The sequence below is a fragment of the Pteropus alecto genome, unplaced genomic scaffold (assembly GCF_000325575.1).
Source record: "Pteropus alecto unplaced genomic scaffold, ASM32557v1 scaffold40, whole genome shotgun sequence".
Lineage (NCBI taxonomy): Eukaryota > Metazoa > Chordata > Mammalia > Chiroptera > Pteropodidae > Pteropus > Pteropus alecto.
Window position 1 is genome coordinate 2,649,822 of NW_006431919.1, and position 20,961 is coordinate 2,670,782.

Below are 20,961 nucleotides of genomic sequence, written 5' to 3' on the forward strand. Positions count from 1 at the left end.
GGGAATTTGTCAGTATCTAACAAAATTTCAAAAGCACTTACCCTTTGACCCAACCATTCCACTACTGGGAATTTCCTCTGAAGATACACTTCCAACAATACAAAATATACATGTACAAGATTATGCGTTGCTACATTGTGGTTGAGAATATTGAAACAACTCAAGTGTCCATATGTAAGAGAGTAACTGAATAAACCATGGCATATCCATGTGATGTATTATTCAGTTGTAAAAAAGAATAAGGAAGATCTCTGAATTCATACAAAATTATTTCCAGGATATATTAAGTGCAAAAAGCAAAGTGCAAAAAATGTGTAATGTGCTACTTTTTGTGTAAGAAGAGAGAGTATAAGAAAATATACATGTATGTGCTCATTTGTATGAAATAAGGAAAGATGAGCCAGAAACTAATCAGTTATCTACAGAGGGACGTAGGAATATAGTGGAAAGAAGGTGGAAATGATAATAGTATAAAGAATGAGGGAGGGACACATCTGAGTATATCTTTTTGTATAACTCTGACTCTTAGACCTGTAATAATGTTCTTCATATCCAAAACATGACTAAAATGAACCAGGAGATGAGGGAAATTCAATATGGAATACAAACAACAAAAAATCTAATTCTGTTTCAAATGAGTAATACAACCACACTGAAAAGGGTGAAGAAATAAGTTACAGTATTTTGATGGGATACTATATAAAGCTAAGGATAAAATGTAAAAAAAAAAAATAGAAATTAAACAAATATGAAAAGAAAACAGGTTAAAAATCCAGAGGTAATAAAAGATTGATACATTTATTTACATAAAAATAAATGCTTCTTAAGAAGACAAGCATATATCACAGACAAAGGGTTAATATTTTCTTAATATACATTGTGCTCTTGGTGTTGTATCTAAGAAATCTTTGCCTAACCTGAGGTCACCAAATTTTTCTCCTGTTTTCCTCTAAAAGTTTTATAGTTCTAAGTTTTACATTTAGGTCTAAGGTCCATTTTGAGTTGATTTTTTTTATATATGATAAGTATGGATCTGATTTTTTTTTTTAATGTGGATAGCCAACTTTTGCAGTACTATTTTTTAAAAAGGTGATCTTTTCTCCATTACTTTGCCTCTGTATCTTTCTTAAAAATCTGTTGCCCCATATGAGTAGAGTTTATTTCTGGACTGTCTATTCTGGCCCATTGATCTATTTGTCTATCTTGGCACCAATACCATGTAGTTTTGATTACTATAACTTTGTTATAATTCTTGAAATCAGTGTTAGCCTTCCAACTTTGTTCTTCTTTTTCAAAGGTGTTTTGGCTATTCTAGGTCTTTTACATTTCCATATGAATTTTCAAATAGGCTGGTCAATTTATATTCATAAAGAGCCTATGAATTAGGCAGGAATTGACATTTTAGCTATAATGAGTCTTCTGAGCCACGAACAAGGTGTATCTCTCCATTTATTTAGGTCTTAATTTCTTTTAGCAACATATTATACAGTCTTTAGTGTACAAGTGTTTCATATCTTTCATCAGATATATCCCCAATTATTGCATATTTTTGATGCTATTGTAAGTGTACATCCTGATTGTTCTCAGCTAATATAAATACAATTGGATTGTGTATATTGACTTTGTATCCTGAAGCTTTGTAAATGCAATTATAGTAGTTTTGTAGATTCCATTGGATTTTCTACATTGATAATCATGTCATTTTCATATGAAAACAGTTTTACTTCCTTTCCAATCTGGATGCTTTTTGTTTCTTTTCCTTGCCTAATTTCACTGTCTAGGAATCTTGTACAATATTAAATAGAAGTAGTGAGTGGACATCTCTATTTCGTTTCTGATCTTACAGAGAAAGCATCAGTCTTTCCCACTGAGTATGATGTTAGCTATAGGTTTTTCATAGATGCTCTTTACCCTCTGTGGAAGTTCTCATCTATTCCTGGTTGCTGGGAGTTTTACATTAGGAATAGACATTGGATTTTGCCAACTTCTTTTCTGTGTCTATTGAGATGATCGTATATTTTTTCTTTTTAGTTTATTAATATGGTGAATTACATTGATTTTCAACTATTAAACCAGCCTGGGTTAAATCCCACTTGATCATGACGTATAATCCTTTTCATATATTGTTGAATTTGATTTGCTAAAACTGTTTAGAATTTTTGCATCTATGTTCATGAAAGATTTTGGTCTGAAGCTTTACTTTCTTGTAATGTCCTTGCCTAGTTTTGGTTCACATAGTGTTTTTAACCCACTTTCTTCCACTGATAAACCACAAATATATTTGAATATCAATAGATGCATTTTTGCAATGTTTGGGAGCATAGCAGCATTTTGTTCTGGATGAATCATAATTTAACATAATGTTGGATGTTTGTTTCCAATTTTTTACTGTTATAAACAATACACACTTATTCTGCATAAATTTTTGCAAACACAAAAGATTTTTAGGATAAATTTCTAGAAGTGAACTGAGTGGGTCAGAAAGCTACACATTTTAAGACTTATGTATTGTAAAACTGTCCTTTAGAAAAAACATAACAATGTATATTCCTATCTGCAGAGTATAATATTATCTGTTTTTCAAAACTCTTCCTAAAACTAAATATTATTATTGTTATTTTTTAAATATTATTTTTTAAGGTAGGTCAGTAGTCCTTGCAATGGATGAAAGCCATTTCTACCACACAAACTTCTCAGCCCCATTAGTCTAAATCGGCTCTAAGTGGCTTTAAGTTACTAGAGAAGGAAAAATGTTGATAGATAGATGATGTCCTTTTAGGTAGAGAAATTACCATAATGATGAAAAATCACTAAGAGATTTGTTTTTATCCCTTAACCTACCTCTGATATGCCCTATGCCCATATCTCCAAGGCAACAGTACCGGTAACTTGCTGATGGAAAGTACTCAGTTTTCACACATGTGGTTAAAGGATAATTTTTTTCTTTTTTTCTTTTTTTTTTTACTTTCAGGATGTCAGAGCTGGAAGAGCTCTTAATAACCAATCAGTCCAATCCTTCATTTCATAGATGAGAAAAATTGACACAGGGAGAGAGAAGAACTTGCCCAAGATCTCATAGGAAATCAGAGGTAGAGCCAATGGTTAGACAAAATTACTGCTAAGTTCTATTTCTGTTTTGTCTGTGACTCTTCTGCTTAGAAGAATATCTAAATAGAAAACCCCCTTCCCAAACATACACTTTTCTAAATCTGTTGTGTTAAGAGAAGATACTGCCAAATAGAGAAAACAATTACTTTTGCATTTTCATTTATGCTTGGTCTTTGTTTCCAGGGATATCATGGGTAAATGGCATCCCTTTTCCCATTAAATGAAACCAACAGAGACACAGCCTGAGAGGTAGCAGTACTGACTTGCGTCACCTACATTTCTCTTGGAAAGATAAAAAAGTCGCTAATTAATATAGAGATGTTGGGGTTTGATGAATGTATATAACAGCCACAGTGAAAGTTAAACTGGGGATGGGAGGAAGGGAGAACTATTAGAAAAAATTAGATAATTATGCATAGACACCGTGGAGTTGGCTATGGAATGGTTGATGGGTTGTATCAGCTCATAGAGGGCTTGGTATGTTCCAAATACACACCCCAAAAGGCCCAGGATGCTGATCATGATGTCCTTTGCAATGGTGACACAGCTCATGTCTTCAGGGTAAAAGGTGATGAGCTCCAGGAGGGGTGGGATGATGAGGGCCAGGGCACTGCTGCTCACAGAGCCCACCAGGGAAATGACCAGGTCCAGGCGTGGGATGAGGATGGCTGAGACACCTGTGGGGACAGAATTTAGAATCACTGAATGTTCTTGCAAGAAGGGAGCTCAGAAATAAACCATTTATTTGGAGTCTTATAATTCCACAGATGCCTGATAAGCCATTTTGGAGAGGTAGGAAAGAAGCCCACTGCAGACTTGAGCAGTGGGTTGGGCCCTGTGGCTCTGGGCTCCCACCTCTGTTTTAACCACCAATATAGATGCTCTCCTTTTATGTTTTCTCTATTGGGTTTTTCACCTATAATATTTATTGGAAAGGCCCCTCTACCACTTATCTGTTATAACCTCCTCATTGTAGGGATGGGAAAATCTAGAGCTCTAGAGGGAACTGGACGTGCCCTAGGTCACAGAGAGCTGAGAATCCATTGAAATGCCCAATCTAAGGCCCTTTCCACTCTATTCTGCTGCCTCTCATTTATATGAAAGAACTTGGTATACCTTAGGTACTCAACAAATGCTTCAGTCTTACCCAGACACTAAATCTACAGTGCATTTGTACTAATACCCATAATATAGCCACTGTCTAGAATCAAGGACAGTTAAATAATGAGAGATGGCTCGTTGCTGTAAGAATCTCAACCACTTGTTTTCCTACTCTTAGAAGGACATAGATAATTAAGGAGGACATAAAACATGAAGACAGAATTCAGCTGCTCATTTCCTATCTCTTCTGTAAACACTCAAATCTTCATCTTTTATATATATATGATGAACATATATCATGGATTTTCCAGGAAGAGTACAATTTCGATAATGATTGAATGAATAAATATATAACTTATGTGATTCAACTTTAGATAATCATTTGATTTTCCTATGAACACATTAGGAAAAACATGTTCTAGAAAGCACCCTTACTAGCTTGCTGCATCTTGAAGAAAACATCACCTCTTTCTGAAATAGTTCCAACATATCCAATCAGAGAATGAGAGAGACTCATATAGACTCTCATAGTTGAGAGTCCATCACTCCTCTGATGGGATGGTCCCCATCCACAGCATGTTTAATAAATTGCATACTGGAGCACGTACAGAAAAAAATCAGTGTCTGTTCTCCAGGAGAGCTCACAGTGACGGGGCAGAGAAGATATGTTCAAGGAAGCTCTAATGCAGGGTAGACAAGAGGAGGGTCAGATCTGGTTAAGTCGACCCACTGCTCAGAGCTCTTCCATGGCTCCCCATGGCCTGATTGCCTTAGCACAAGGTCCCATAGGACTTGGGCCTTGCCAAATCCTCTGGCTCATGTTTCATCACTCCCCACTGCTTTTCATTCTCTAAAGAGGCCAGACGTAGGTACCTATCTTTGAGGTCTTCACTGAAATATCACTCCACTGATCTGTGCAGAGCCTGCTCCCTACACATGGTACACTCTTCACTCCTCCATCTACCTACGACTTATCTTTGAGGTCTTCACTGAAATATCACTCCACTGGAGAGGACTCCCTGACCTGACCCAGGTAGGCTAAGTTATAGGACCTGTAATATTCTCCTAGGGTTTTTCCTCTTCTTACATTCTTAACCATCAGATGGTACATCTTTACATCCCATCTTCACACTCATCACAATGTGCTGTAATAAGTTTTTTGCATATATTTCCCACTCAACCGTAAGCCTCATGAGGGCAGGAGCCATGTCTCCATTATTCGTTATTGTGTCCCTAGTGTCTAGCACAATGTCAAGCACATAGTAGGTACTCAGCAAATGATTGTTGAATGAATGAAGGATAACGGAATTGACAGGCGGATTAGGGAGGAGGAAGTGTTCATTTAGCACATACCCGAAGCAGGACATGTTATTAGGTCAGCCGTCTCAGGTGATGACTTCCCTGTTCCCAAGAGGCCTGAACTACTGTTTTTTTTTTTTTTTTTCCTTTTCAACTTACACCCTTCCTATTAGGAAAGATCTCAAAACAACATATTTATAGGCTTCTGATGTCTTGGTACAGACCAGGAACTCTGAAACACTTTAAGTCAAACAGGTTTGCTGTTTCTGCTGATGAAACTTCAGTTACATGAAGTTTAACATCTAATATAGCCTGTTCTTCTCCTGGACTGCTCCAAGAGTTACAGTTTCTCCTGACCCCAAACTGAAATGGATTCTGGCATCTTTAAGACTCAATTTGCTCTTTGACTCGTGGCATCTTTAAGACTCAATTTGCTCTTTCTCTTTCACGATAATCCCATGGGTGGTGGAGGACAGATATAGAAGTTCCCCAAGCCCCCACTCCCCCCAAGAACATCCCTAGTTTTTTCCCTCACTCCCCATGGGATACCTTTTCCGGTCTTCTTTCTCTGGACATGCTTCAGAGAAACAATTCCTCAACTCTGTTAATAGTGTTTCCAAAACATCTACCATAGCTCCTAATGTAAATGAATGAGTGAATACATGAATGGAAGGAAGCATGAGGGAAGGAAGAAAGGGAAGGAGGGTGAAAGGGAGAGGAGCACACTCAAAAAATTATCTTTTCTTTTCCACGACCTTAACAGATCAGCCTGTAAATGAATGAGTGAATACATGAATGGAAGGAAGCATGAGGGAAGGAAGAAAGGGAAGGAGGGTGAAAGGGAGAGGAGCACACTCAAAAAATTATCTTTTCTTTTCCACGACCTTAAAAGATCAGCCCCCTAAGGTTTTTCCCTACCGTTAGTTAAATAGTTACGATAGGGGACTTGACCTTAATTTATGATAGGAAGAAATATGGCACAATGGAAAACACAGACCTGCATTCAAATTCCAGCTCTGGCACTTAGCAGCTATTTGATTTGAGCATGTCATTTCATTTCTCTGGGCCAGTTTCCTCAATTGGTAACATTACATTGCTAGGCTGTCATAAGTATAGATAATGTCAGTATTGAGCTTGGCATACAGGAGGCATGTAGGAGTGCTACTGAATGAATGATACTTCTTTCTCTCATAAAAAGCCAATGTATACTTTCTGTGCGTAGGCAGTAGAGATTAGTGGAACACTTACTATGTGGTAGTTCTGTTAAGCCCATTTTTCAGGTGAAAAGTTGAGGTTCGTAGGTAAAGTATCTTGCCCAAGCTTATGAAGAAGGCAAATGGCAAAGCCAGTGGTATTGGGGTAGATGCCAGTGTGGTTCCCAGCCACAGCTTTGGGCAAGAAGTACCCTTTTATCATACTCACAGGTCAGACAGACCAAGGCTGTGCGGACAGACAGGTCTGCAAACAGTGCCCAGCTCTCTGACACCTGGGAGATGACGATTGGGATGATGATCTCAGCTGGGACGTGGAACTGGAGGGCGTAGGTGAAGAAGATGCCAATAGAGTACATCAACTTGACTGACTGGTACAACCTGCCGACAGATGGTTAGGATGTGAAATGTGACATGGGTGGAACCATGCAGGACTCACTTACTGCTCAGAAGCTGGTACTTGTCACTGAGTTATAGAACTGGCTAACTTTCATTAACTCAGGCCCGACCCACCATCAGAGCCGCCTGGGAAACTTATTGAAAGTACACATTCCTGGAGATTCTGATTCAACAGGCCTGTGCCTCAGAAATCGGTGCCTTTTTTCTTTTAGATTTAAAAGTGTATCAGCATAGAGTAAAAGTCATAGTCCGCAAGTCACACAGTGAAAAGCCTCTCTTCCACCCTTGATTCCTGTCTCCAGTTCTTCCTTCCACAGATGATCCCACTAACGGTTTTCCTGTAGCCCTTCCAGAAATAATCGGTGGATAATACAAGCTTATACTGAATGTAGGCGCGCATTCACGCACACACTCACGCACACCCACGGTAGCATCCTCTACATATCATTGAGCTCCATTTTTGATCATTAAATATTTCTTGGAGATTGTTGCCTATCAGTACACATAGATTTGGCTCTTCTATTTAACAGCTGCTTGGTATTACAATTGCATAGATATATTATAATTTTTTAATCAGTCCTCAATTAATGGATAAATTATTTCCAGTCTTTTGCCAGTAAACAATGCTGCAAAAAACATCCTTGAACATATATCTACATATAGTATGTAACCCTAGAAGTAAAAATGCTGAGTAAAAGTATATGTAATTTAAAATTGTGATAGCTGTTGACATATTGCCCATATTAGAGGGCTTGCTCCCCACATCCTTGCCAAAACAGTGTGTGAACACATGCTGCTGTTTGCCATTGGGTTTTTAAAAATTGGCACTTCTGTTATTATGAGGCAAACAGCATCTTTTCAAATGTATAAAATGCCATTTTTGGGATTTGTTTGTGAACTGTGTGCCCGTGGCCATTTTCTCCCCTTGGATTGTTGGCCTTTTTCTTTGTGGGAAGGGTTATCTGTTTATCCATCTTTAAGGCCTCTCATGACCAGCCAAGTTCAGAGCAGGTGTGAAATCCTCATGGCACCTAACGCCCACGTTTTCTGGCTGAGGCCCCAGGAAGAAAAGCACCCTACCCGAGGTAGCTAGTGGTGGCCTGAATTGCCCAGAATAAGAATGGCCTATTAAGATGACATCTGATTTGTATAAATTAAGTTGCAACTTCAAAGAAATTCCACATTTATTATTTCATCTAGTCATTACCACAACACAGTGAGGGGGTGAGGCTGGTAATATTTTTCTCATTTTGCAGCTGTGACCTTGTGGGAAATGAATGCCACACCATCCTACTCACCCCAAAATGCCCAGGCTGCGGGGACACATAACCATGATAATAGCTAACACTCAACGACTGCTTACTATGTGCCAGACACTTTTCTAAGCATTTTATGTATATTAAACCAATTAATCCTCACAATCGCTCCCTGAGACAGTGTGGAAGTCATCTGGGCTGTTCAACAAATACTTCCAGTTCTTCCAAGCACACTTCCCTGCCCCTTGGAGTGAGGTGTGGCCATGTGGTTTGCTTTGACTGATGAAGTGTGAGCACAAGAGATGTATGCTTTCACAGCTTTATGGTAGAGGGCGTGATTTGTGTACTCCCTGCATGGCAACCAGCAACATTTTAGGGAGTGGCTGTTCCATCATTCTGGGCCCTGGATTGGGGATGGTACAGAACTGAGCCTCAGTTATCCCTCATGGGACATGCAGCATGAGCATATTTTTAAAAACTTGTGTTTATTCAGCTATTGAGATTTTGGAGTTATTACTAGACTGTAACCTAATCTACCCTGACTGATACAAATCGGCATTAGTATTACCCTCATTTTATAGAGGATGGAAATAAAATCTTCAAGATTGGGCAGCTTGTTCAAGGTCATATAAGAACCAGAATATAAATCTCATTACTTAGCTTTAGAATCTGTGCTCTTAAACAAGTGGCTCTACTGACTGCTTAGTCACGATGCATCCAATACTTCCAGAATAATGAGAACGGCTAACGCTCAATGAATGCTATGTGCCAGCCTCCAAAAATGTTTCTTGGATGAATGAATAAACAAGTAAATGAATGAATGAATGAATGAATGACTGCAAGAAGTCCAGACCAAATTCCAATGGGGGCATAGCCATGGCAGCCTAGGTCCATTTCTGGAATTGGGGGCCCAAGTAGTGGTCCATCTGCAACCTCAATCATTACCCTGAACTTATACTTTCTGTTGTTGCTGTTTCTGCTTCCCAAACACTCCAGGCCATTCCTGTTTTAAGGCCTTTGAACTGTAGAGTCAGACAGACTGAGTTTCAAGTTTCAGCTTCTCACGAATAGTGGGAGTTGAGACAGTTACATACCTCTCCAAATATCAATTTCCTCACCTATTAAATGGAAGTGATAATAATCATGCTAACTCCTAGGGGTAACTCATAGGACTGTCTGGATTATCAAATTTACCTGTTATTATAATACAAGTATTAGCAGTTAAATGTGCTATGATAACCCAAGGGATGCCATATTTTGTTGCTGAGTCTCAGATCCCATGACTCTCCTCTCCCTACCCCAGGCAGGCAGGGACGTACCAGCAATTGGGCAAGTTGAGAGTGATGCTGGCCTGGGTACTCGATCCAAACTTCATGTAGCCGAGGGTCCCTAGGCAGACGTAGAGGATGATGATAAGGGACATCCCCAAGTACAGAACAAAAGAAAACTGCTGTGGATGCTTCATCTGGTTTTTGAGAGGCAGGACCTGGCGGTGAAAGGAGGTTATGAAAGAAAGAACCTGCAAAGGAGCAGGTTCCTCATTAGCACAGACATCCTTCAGGTGGCCCTGGGTCGGGGAAGAGGCCTCTCCACCTGGCCACACGCCCTTTCATTTTCCTCCATGCTTTCTACTGCCAACAGTACTCTCTTCCATCTGGGCTAATGAATAAATTCTCATTCAGTCTTCAAAGCTTAGTATGGTACCTGGGACAGTTGGTGCCCTGTGAATGGGTCCTGACTTTCCCTTTCACCGGGACAAGATCATAATCTTCACTTTTCATAAATACTATTATTTAGTCATCTGAGGCAATGGCTGGCTTCCCTAGAGAGCACTAGGGACAAGTCACTCAAACCCCGCATTAATCTTACCATACCGACTCCTTCAAACGTGAAGATGGCTGTACCGAAGAATAGCAAAAAGGTCTCCCAGCTTGCCATCAAGGGTAGGTTGCTGGGATCTGGAATCCCCTGAAAGGAAGGAGAAGGGCACTGGCTTCACCATGTCATAGAAATCATCCCAAATCTTTGCCTGGAAGAAAGCTGAGCCGCACCTGACATCAACAGAGCCGGTGTTAGGAGCACCCATGAGATGTATAGAGCTTCGTCCGTCGGCTCATCTTTTAAAAAGTTATTATTTTTACTGTGATAAAATACATAGCATAAAATTCACAATTTTAACCATTTTTAAGAGTACAGTTCAATGGTTTTAAGCACATTCACCTTGTTGTGCAACCATCACCACCATCCATCTACAGAACTTTTTCATCATCCCAAATTGAAATTCTATTTGGGATGAAATAATAACTACCCATGAAATAATAACTCCCCATTATCCAGCCCCCTGGCAACCCCTATTCTACTTTCTGTCTCTATGAATTTGACTATTCTAGGTACCTCATATTAAGTGAGATCATATGATATTTATCTTTTTGTGACTGGCTATTTCATTTAGCATATCGTCTTTAAGACTGATCCATGTTGTAGCATAGATCAGAATTTCATTACTTTTTTAAGGCTGAATAATATTCCATTGTATGTATTTACCAGATTTGTTTATCCGTTCATCTGTTAACGGGCATTTGGGTTGTTTTTACCTTTTGGCTATGGGGAGCCCTCTCATCTTTACATGTGGGGAGAATGGGACCGAGGGAGGGGAGGGGAATTACCTGAGGCCACTCTCCAAGTTAGTGGCACAGTGCAGATAAGAATCCAGGGCTTCTGTTTTCCAGTTCTCTAATGCATCTTTCCTATCATTTATCTCAGAGCTGTGTAGTCTACTAACTGGTACAGCAATTATCACACGTCTAGAGGGAACAATGATTTTAATAGACTCCTGGGATGGGCAGAATAGTGTGCACGTCCTAATCCCTGGAACCTATGACTATGTTATGTTACATATGGCAAAGGAGAATTAAATGTTCAGACTGAATTAAGGTTGCTAATCAGCTGAATTTAAAGTAAGGAGATTATCCTGGATTATCTGGATGGGCCCAGTGTAATCACAAGGGTCTTTAAAAATGGAAGAGAGTATCAGAAGAGAACCCGAGAGAGATGATAACATGAGAAAGCCTCGGCCTGACATTGTTGGCTTTGAAGACGAGGCAAGGCACGTGGGTTGGGAAGGCTCTAGGAGCTGGAAAAGACAAGAAAACAGATTTTCCCTGCAAGTCTCCAGAAAAAAATATATAGTGAGACCTCCAAAATTGTAAGATAAATTTGTACTGTGTGAAGCCACTAAATTTGTGGTAATTTGTTACAGCAGCAATAGGAAACTAATACAACCATAATGACTTTCAAAGTAATGAAACCATAATGGTGGAATTTCAGGGCCTGTCACAATAGCATAGCATGGACTTAGGAGGCAAACTGACCGGAATAGAAAAATTGCTTTCTGTTTATCAGTTTCTTTGTCTATAGACAGAGGATAAAGGTAGTACTTCCAAAATAGTATTATTGTGAAGATTCAATGAGTTAATATATGTAAAGAACTTGGCATCAAGTAAGTCAAATTCCTTTATCACCCATGTATGCCTTATCCACCTATCTCTGTTACAATTTTTGTTGATTATTTGATCCAAGTTTGTCTCCTCGAGTGAATGTAAACTCCATGAAAGTGGACACCCTATCGGTTTTACTTACCACCGAATCCCCAGGCCTTTGCACAATATCTGGATCACAGAAGGTATTCAGTAACTGTCTATTGAATGACTCATTGTTTTGCAGTATGATGATGATAATGATGATGATGACCACAGTTCGCTTTTATAGATTGTGGGACAAAAGCTGTCACAGATGTCACCTTAGCAGGGGCTGCTCAGAACAGTGGGTCACCTTCCTTACCTTTACCTGCCCATAATGATAATAACCCTCCCCAAGTGTCTCAAAAGCCTTGAACACAGACCCCCTTTCTTTGGTGGTTTCAGGCACAGACCTGCACGATATACTCAAAGATCAGAGCCATGCTCCCTAGGGTGGTGATGTTGGCCAGTGTTGAGAAGATGGATAGCAACTTCAGGTTCTGGATAAACACCAGCAGGATCAGGAAAGGCAGGATGGTCAGCATGTAGAAGCGAATGTCCAGGATGGGGGTCAGCACCAGGATCTTCCTGGGGTGACAGCTGTTGGAGACCATGTGGGCTTCTTCCACCATCTGATGCAGAGCATAATGAAGGACAGTGCAGTTAGGGTTGCAAGATTAAACACAGGATGCACAGTTAAGTTTCAATTTAAGATAATAAACAGATAACTTTTTAGGAAATATGTGTCCCAAATATTACACAGGACGTAAACATAGTAAAAAAAAAAATTTTTCTTTTTGCTTCTTATCTGAAATTCCAATTTAACTAGGTGTCATATATTTTTATTTGCCAGATCTGGTAACCCTAACTGTAGTGCCCATGACTGAGACAACCAGAAACCCTTAGAATCATAAAATCTTAAGGTCGAAGTGTCCTTTTGTCATCTAACTCAGCCACCTGTTCCCCATCAAATGGTTTTCTTTCATACATCCAGAGCACGGGAGTTGATTACACAAGAATATCTTCTTCAACTTTAGAGAGCCCTAAAAGCTAGAAAGCTCTGACTATTGAGCAAAATCTGTATATTTAAATATTCCATCTATAATACTTGCCATAGGATGGCTGTTTGAGTGTACAAAAACAAATACACTCCCTCTATTCCATGAAGTCAAGAAAGAAGGTTATGATTGATTTGTAATGCCTATTAGGGATGCAATGAGGGCAAGATTGTAGCTTGTTTGCTTTACATTTAGTCATCTTCTATATGATAACCCTGAGATACCCAAAGTAAATTCACCAACATTTTTAAGGCTAAAAATCCTGAATTATTTCTGATTGGACATAATTGTAAGACTTCCTCGTCATGCTGGTTTCTCTTCTCATGTGTTGCTTTGGCTTCTTTCTCTAAGATTTTTTTCTTTTTCTTTTTTTAGGCAAGGCAACCCTTGGTTGACCTCACAGATTGCAAGGACCTTGTCAATTTACAATCCCTTATTTTTTAATTTTTTACACCTACAGCACCTGGTCTTCCTAGGTGGTCTCCCATCCAAGTACTAACCAGGCCCGACCCCGTTTAGCTTCCGAGATCAGACGGGATCGGGCTTGTTCAGGGTAGCATGGCTGCAGACTAAGATCTTTTTAAAAAGTCATTCCAAGACTGAGAAAACTCTCAAGAGTAGTCTATCAGGGGGTAGAAATGAAGCCATCTCCTCCCATGATCTCAATACTACGTTTCTGCGAATGCAGCCCTAGCAGCAGGAGGTCTGCTTTTCTACCACTCTGCCCTGAAGATTTATTTACCTGTTGTAAATTGTCTGCTATAAACATAAAATAAACACTGCAGAAGCCCAGTTGGGTGATGATTAGCAAGAAACTGACAATGTACCTGAGAAGGAAAAGAAGAAGCAGATGGAAGGAGAAAAGTTATTTTTTTAAATGCAGTTATTTTAATTTTTTGAAACAATTATCTCTGTTATTATTTTTAATATTTCCCCACTTTTTTCTTTTGAAAAACTTCAAGCCCACAGAAAAAGTTGAAAGATTAGTATAATTAAAATCCATACACCCTTTAACTAGATACACCAATTGTTAACTTTTGGCCCTAATATGTATGTATATACATATTCATAAACACACGCACACACACACACGCACACACAGTTTTTTTCAGAACCATTTGAAAGTCAATTGCAGGTAAAACACTTCAACCCTAAATATCTCAGCATACTCTTCTTAAGACTATGATATCCACAAAATAAACTTCAATATCCTCAAATATACAGTCCATATTTTTTTCAATAACCTTATCTCCAAAATATCTTTTATAGCAGTTTTCATTTTTTTGATTCAGGATCTAATCAAAGTTTATGTATTGCATTTGGCCGTGTCTCTTTAGTCTTTTTTCATGTAGAACGGCCCCATAGACATCTGCCTTTTTTTATTTTCCATGACATTAGGTTTCTGGGAAGAGCCCAGGCCAGTTGTCACGCAGAATGTCCCACATGTGGACTGTATGATAAGTTCCTCATGATTAACTTCGGATAAGCATTTTGGCAAGCATGCCAAGGTGATATTTTGTACTCCTTTTCATCATATTGGGAGCAACATGATGTCCTGTGGTTCCACTGTGATGGTGACTGCCAGCCTGCTCCATTGCAAACATACATTCCTCTCTTGGTACTCTGTGGGGCAAAACTTTGAGACGGCATGAATATCCTACTCTCCTCCAACCAAGAGCTTTAACATTCACCGATGATCCTTACCTGAATCAATTATTTTATCGGTGGTTGCGAGGTAGTGGTTTTCTTTTTTCTTTTTCTTCTTCTTCTTCTTCTTCTTCTTCTTCTTTTTTTTTTTACGAAGTGGTAGTTTTTCAAGACTATCTGTCATTTCTTCTAAATTTATTAGCTGGCATTTAAGAAACGTATTCTTCCCCCTTCTTTTATTTCGTATCACAATAGGCTCATATTATTTTTTATTTAACATATTATACTCCATTATCATCATTATTCTTTTGGATTCTTAAATTGTCCCCAGTTCAAGAATTCATTTATTTTTTAACGGAACGAAACCATGTTCCAGTACTTAGATTGGATTGTGATACCCATTGCATCAGAATCATCTGAGGATTATACTAAAACTACATATCAGTCTATAGAGTCAGGGGCTTGGTGGTATCATGTGAGACTTCGGGATGGAGATTTTTTTTCTCTATTTATTATGGAGATTTTCAAACACATACAAAAGCAGTGACAATAATTCAGTGACTCCTGGGTGCCCATCCCAGCTTCAACAGTTATTAAGCTTTTGCCAGTCCTCTTCCCATCTATCTCTTCACCCTACCACACACACGCTTATTTTGTTGGAGTATTTGTAGCAAACTAGAGCCCTTACTTCACCTGTAAATAATTCAGTATGCAGCCCTAATGGACAATGACTTTATAGCTATATACATATATTTATATATATATATATAACCACCATGCCATTACCATCCTTTACAAAATTAACAATCATTTTTATATCATTTAATATTCAGTTCATACTCATATTTCTTCAATTGTCTCCCAAGATGTCTATTTTATAGTTGGTTTCTAAACAAGTCTATACATTACATTTTGTATTTTAAGTCTCTTAAGGTTTTTAAACTGCTATATTCTCCTTGCCCTGTTTACTTTTTTTCTTGCAACTTGTATTTTTTATTTTTCGGTTAAAGATACCAGATAATTTGTCCTGTAGTGCATCCCACTTTGTAGAAGTAGTTGATGACTTCATAATACCAGTTATCTTGTTTCTCTATCCCCTGCGTTTCTTATAAACTGATATTAGATCTAGCAACTTGATTAGACTGAGGTTCTTCATTTATCTTCCTGGTGAGGATATCTCTTATTTCTGAGATGGTGTTCTATACTCCCTACTGTGTCCCATTATAAGATTCCTCATGTCTGGCTGTCCTGTGTGTAAACATGAGATGCTAAGATGGGGTCAGGTGGTATCAATGTATTCTTCCTTTATAAAGTTTCCTAATGGCTTGTGCACCATCGAGGATTGCTGCCTACATGGAATGAGCAGTAGTTTTTAATCAAGCTCCCCAGGTATCTCTTAGCACATTAAAAATTGCAAATCAAAAAATCGGTTTAAGTATTTTCCCAATTTTTTCTCAGTTACTGGACCTCCAGAGAAACGAGGTGGGTGGCAGCTAGATGTTCCAGTCCTCGCTTTGCCACTAAATTCCTGTGTAACCCTGGGGACCTTTATTGCTCTGGGTGGGCTTCGTTTTTCTCCACTTGAATAGGCATGGATAATGGTGATGTTTAAGGATCCTTTCTGCCCAGAAGTTTTACTGAGAAACTCAGTGTCATCAGAAACTGACAAACTTTGGTGAGAAAAGATGGGCAACTGCAAGTTACCTACAATTACTGCCCCATGATCTCACCTGTCTGATAATCAGAGGGACTGCTAATCAAGAGATCAATGACCTATTGAGAGTTCTGGGTGAGGAGCTGCCCAGGTATCTTGGGAGCCACCATGCTGACTCATTACCTCTTGAGCGCTCTGCTGGGAAGGCTGAAAAGTTAGGCTCTTGATCAAATTTCTGTCCCATTATTACCTCTGTCTAGGTCCCTGGACACGTTATTTTTGTCTTTATGAGCCTTGGTCACCTCATATTCCCAGGACAATAAAGACCCACCCTTCCTATCTTACAAGGTGTTGAGAAGATCAGAGGAGTTGAGACATAGCAGAGCATTTTGTGCCATAAACTTTTTTATCAAGCTGGTAACAGCACAAAAATTCATCATTAAAGAAAAGATTAAATAAATCTATGGTATACGTCTACACCGGGGAACATCGTGAGCCTTAAAAAATAATGAAGACGATCCACATTGTCCCAATGTAGAAAGAAATTCGAGACATATTGTTAGATGAAAGAGCATATTTCCACAAAATATCAATTAATGCACAGGAAAATGCAAAACGAAATGTGTATTTCCATTCACGCACATCTATCCGCAAACATGCAGTGAAACGGAAGTCTAGAGAACACTGACTAACTTGAAAGCAGTGATTACTTCTTGGATAAAGAGGGGGATGGGAGATGATGCTATCAGAGGAGATGCTCTATATCGTTTGATAGTTTGCAATAAGGACTTATTCATTTAAAACGTGTGTGACTAGAAATAAAGGAAGAGCAGGTAAGGATTATTGTTGCTATTGCTGTTGTTATCATTATTATTATTATGACTACTGTGTCGTCTATGACTACTACCTCCCCCACACCGAGTGGGTCCTCAGCCAGGCGTTTTGGCAGGTTTTGAGACCATACATCATGGCCTCTCCGTAGTTCACGAAAGTCTTTTGCAGTCTAGAGAAAGGACAAGAAATGCATAACTTAAAACATTTTTGGTAGAGGTACAATTTACTCCCAAAGTGAGTAATTATTATATATTTGTGTGTTAACATGGAGCATTCCAGTAATTTCCTAGCAGCGGTATTACTGAAATATATTATAGCAGTATATTTTTAAAACTTTCAGGAGTCTGCCTTTCCTCTATTTCTGTAGTAGTCTTTTTAAACATGAATATTTAAGTGGATTTTTAAAAAGTAAAGAGTAGCTGTGAATTGAGTAGGTCTGCAGACCAGGAAAGAGGGGTTGTGATACATGTGAGGTGTTGGGGGAAAAGGGAGGACGGAGGAGGGATGTGGGGATGGCCAAGGCGGTGATTCTGTCTTTTCTGGACTTCCATTCCCCCCTTCGCACGGCTGAGGGTGTTGGGACATTTGAGATGCCTGTCCCGGAACAGATCCCACGCAAAGGTGATACTTAGGCTCCTGCCCAGTAGCCTGTAGGATGTGACACCCAGGTTCCTGCCTATCTTGTCCCCCTCCCTAGGCGGCCTTTCCTAAGGGTAGGGAAGGCCCTGCTCAGGAACTATCTATGAGTATGTGGGAGCCGCAGCAGGTTGCTGAGGACCTGGATTCCCAGTGCTAGCTGCATGACTGAGGGGAGCAGTTGGGAGAGAAAAATGGGTCAGAAAACCCAAGGTTTAGATCTCGACATGCTCTCTCAGGTAGCGGGGAGACCTGAGCAAATGTCTTTAGATTTCTGGGCCTCAGTATATTTTTACATGTGGTCTGCGTTTGGGGGAGCAGATGGTGAGAGATGGATGTGGTGATGCACTGGAATGTGCATGATCCTTCTATTTTTATTATTATTCATTGTGCTTAGCATTTCAAATACAGAAGAGGTCACATTACATAGGACTGGCAATTGTATTAGTTTGAGGGTTACAAATTCAAAACTGAGGGGACCAGAAAGGTATCAGAGATATCGTGAGGGAGGCTGGGTATAAGGCAAGATGGGGAATAGTGGAGACAGTGGCAAACCCTCTGGTACACATCTTGTTCTAAAAGGGATTGACCGAGACTTGACTCCAGCTGAAAAACGAAGCCCCAGAGGTGCCAGATTTTCTAACTGGCAAGGAAAATATGGAGATCTTGGGTTAATTGTGAACTCTCCATGTTTTTAAACATAGGCCAAAACAAAGCAAAACTGTGGAAGTCTCCCAAAACATATCTGAAGTCCATAGTTAGCTCTTAGGCCATCAGTCTGTAACCTCCGTATTAGAAAAACAAAACAAAACAAAACAAAACAAAACAAGAACGAAAAACAAGTCATCATAAAAAAAAAAAAAATCAGGAAAAGCTTGCTTGGTGATCTAATGGTCCCAGCAGGCTTGAGGGCAGAAAAGATTTGCAAAATGGTTAGAATTGAGTCAGACAGGTTTTGGAATACTGGCTCTGCCATGTCCTAGCTGTGTGACCCTGAGCAAGGCATTTAACTCATCTAAGTCTCGGTTTACTCATCTGTAAAATGGGAGTGATCATAGTGCTATAAAAGTTTGCTAAAAGGAGTAATAAAAGGAGGCTTGCAAAGCTCTTGCCATGTACCTGGCGCATGTAATTGTGCAATAAATCTAATTACTGAATGAGTAAGTGCTCTTATAAGCGTTTTGTGAGCTGGAAAGTGCTCCCCATAAGTTAGGTGTGACTGATACATACTCTAGATACACCTATTTGGGTCTGATAATTTGGCTTTATGGGAAGTTTCATTTAATATCTCTACTTTGACTTTTGAAGCCTTTCTGTACATCTGCAAGGGCCCGTTTAGACTTGCACGCCTCGGGAGCAGCTGAGTGCTGTGGACAGAGAGCCATCAGGTGGTGGGCTATAAAGGATTATCAACCACCTATGAGTTGCTAGATTATAAATCTGAAACTCTCACCATTGTTTGATTTCATTGCATTTGTCTCTTCTTTGCATCGAAGTTTTGAAAACGTAGAGTATCATGTGTACTTTATTATTAATGACTAAAGTCACTATGAATTATTAATTTCATTGCTATTTTTTTCTACTTTTAATAAATTGAACCCAAAAGTTTTACCTGGAAAAAATTACCCTTCCTTAAAAGGTATGTGCACTGGAGGTGGCGTAAGTTCAGGGTGGGGAGATTAAGAGGAAAGACATCCCTAAGTATCTTGCATATATTCAGTAGTTTACAGAGCATGTTTGCATCTTTTATCTATTTGATCTTTCTAGGTTCAGGGAGTGCAGAAACTTGACAAAGTTGTCCAGCTAGTTAGCAGCAGAGTTGGGCTGGACCTAGGAATTTCCAGTTGGGGTTCTTTAGTACCCCTTCCACCGCCTCTGTAGAATCTAAAGCAGCAGGGGCGGGGGCCTGAAATGTGGCCAGTTAATTGGGTCAGTTGTCAAAGGAAACTCAACACACCCTCAAATGGGGCCTGGCATCGGGGTGAGAGAGAAGCAGGACTCTCACCTCTGACTGAGGTGATGAGCACAGTTCAACAGGATGACCATGCAGTGCACAGTGAGGACCCCGATGGCCAACAGGCTGATGGGACCAACCTGGAGAGCAGAGGAGAGGTGGGGACGGTGAGCCACAGACTGACTGCTCCCACACCCGGCCCTCTCCCAGCCTGGGTGCTGGAGCCCCTCTCATAATAAAGCTGCCTCTGGGATGACAGCCCCAGCTCCCATATGGTCTGGTTTGAATGCCCTTCTTAGCATTGCTGCAAAGTGGCTGCCCAATCTCTGCTAGGATACTTCCAGTGATAGAGCACTCACTACATCCCCAGACAGCCCATGCCTTTCCTCCTTTACCCCGAGTTCTGCCTCGAGTTCCCTCATTCCTTTGTCCTTACCTCCTTCACGATGCTTGAAGACCAAGGTTCCTCTTAGAACTTGGTTCTCTTTCTCTAGTATGGGATTGTCAGCAGGGGCACTAGTGACATTTTGGGTCAGATGATTCTTTGTTGTGGGGGCTGTCCTGTGTGTTTTAGGATGTTTAGCACCATCCCCTGGCCTCTATTCACCAGGTGTCAGTGGCATCCTCTCCCCTCAACTCGTGATAACTAAGAATGTCTCTAGACATTGTCATTGTCTTTGGCGAAGGTGATGTGTGTGAAAAATTATCCTCAATCACTGCTCTAGTGTATCTAATTTGTCAATATCTTTTATTTTTTAAATAAAAATTGTATATATTTAAGGTGTACAATATTATTTGATACATATGTATATAGTGAAATGATTACTGTAGCCAAGCTAATGAACATATCTTCTCAAAAAAATGGAAAATAGTTTCCATTTTTTGTATATGTGAAGAGATTAAAAACAGCAGGGCTCATTATTATTCATAATCTCCCAGATGTGATCAGATGCATACAGAGTAAAGGACTCTGACTCTCCTACCGCCTTTGTTCTGAACACTCATGCCTTTCCTGATGTGACCTGAGATATTATCTATCACAAAGAAACAAATGAGAGATCAAGAACACCACTAGATTCTACTATAATGTAGCCTCCGTATAGTAGGGACTTTTAAATAAAGGCTCAAGAATGCACATAATAGATGCTCAATATATATTTCTCAAATGAGTCATGGTCAGAGGTTCTGGTAGGATATGGAGGGTACAGAAGTCTACTGAGTCTTAGGAAGCAAAAATCAAAGAATAAAAAAGCTATCTCAAACAGCACATAGCACACTAGCAAAGA

The 20,961-nt window shown here is 39.6% G+C and overlaps 1 protein-coding gene and 1 non-coding gene across 2 annotated transcripts in view; both read right to left on the reverse strand.

Moving 5' to 3' along the window:
• Window positions 1-3,468: 3,468 nt before the first annotated feature.
• The window catches only part of SLC36A3 (solute carrier family 36 member 3), a 24,683-nt gene continuing 7,190 nt past the window's right edge, over window positions 3,469-20,961 (reverse strand). Inside the window, exons 3-10 of the mRNA XM_006906572.1 lie at window positions 19,727-19,815; window positions 17,159-17,254; window positions 13,693-13,777; window positions 12,306-12,524; window positions 10,244-10,342; window positions 9,694-9,860; window positions 6,931-7,100; window positions 3,469-3,785 (exon numbers count right to left, since the gene is read on the reverse strand). Coding sequence (XP_006906634.1) covers window positions 3,469-3,785; window positions 6,931-7,100; window positions 9,694-9,860; window positions 10,244-10,342; window positions 12,306-12,524; window positions 13,693-13,777; window positions 17,159-17,254; window positions 19,727-19,815 — 1,242 coding nt within the window. The remainder of the gene's footprint in view (window positions 3,786-6,930; window positions 7,101-9,693; window positions 9,861-10,243; window positions 10,343-12,305; window positions 12,525-13,692; window positions 13,778-17,158; window positions 17,255-19,726; window positions 19,816-20,961) is intronic.
• Window positions 13,402-13,520, reverse strand: LOC112475335. The gene has a single exon (XR_003044666.1). It is a non-coding gene; the product is annotated as a 5S ribosomal RNA (ribosomal RNA).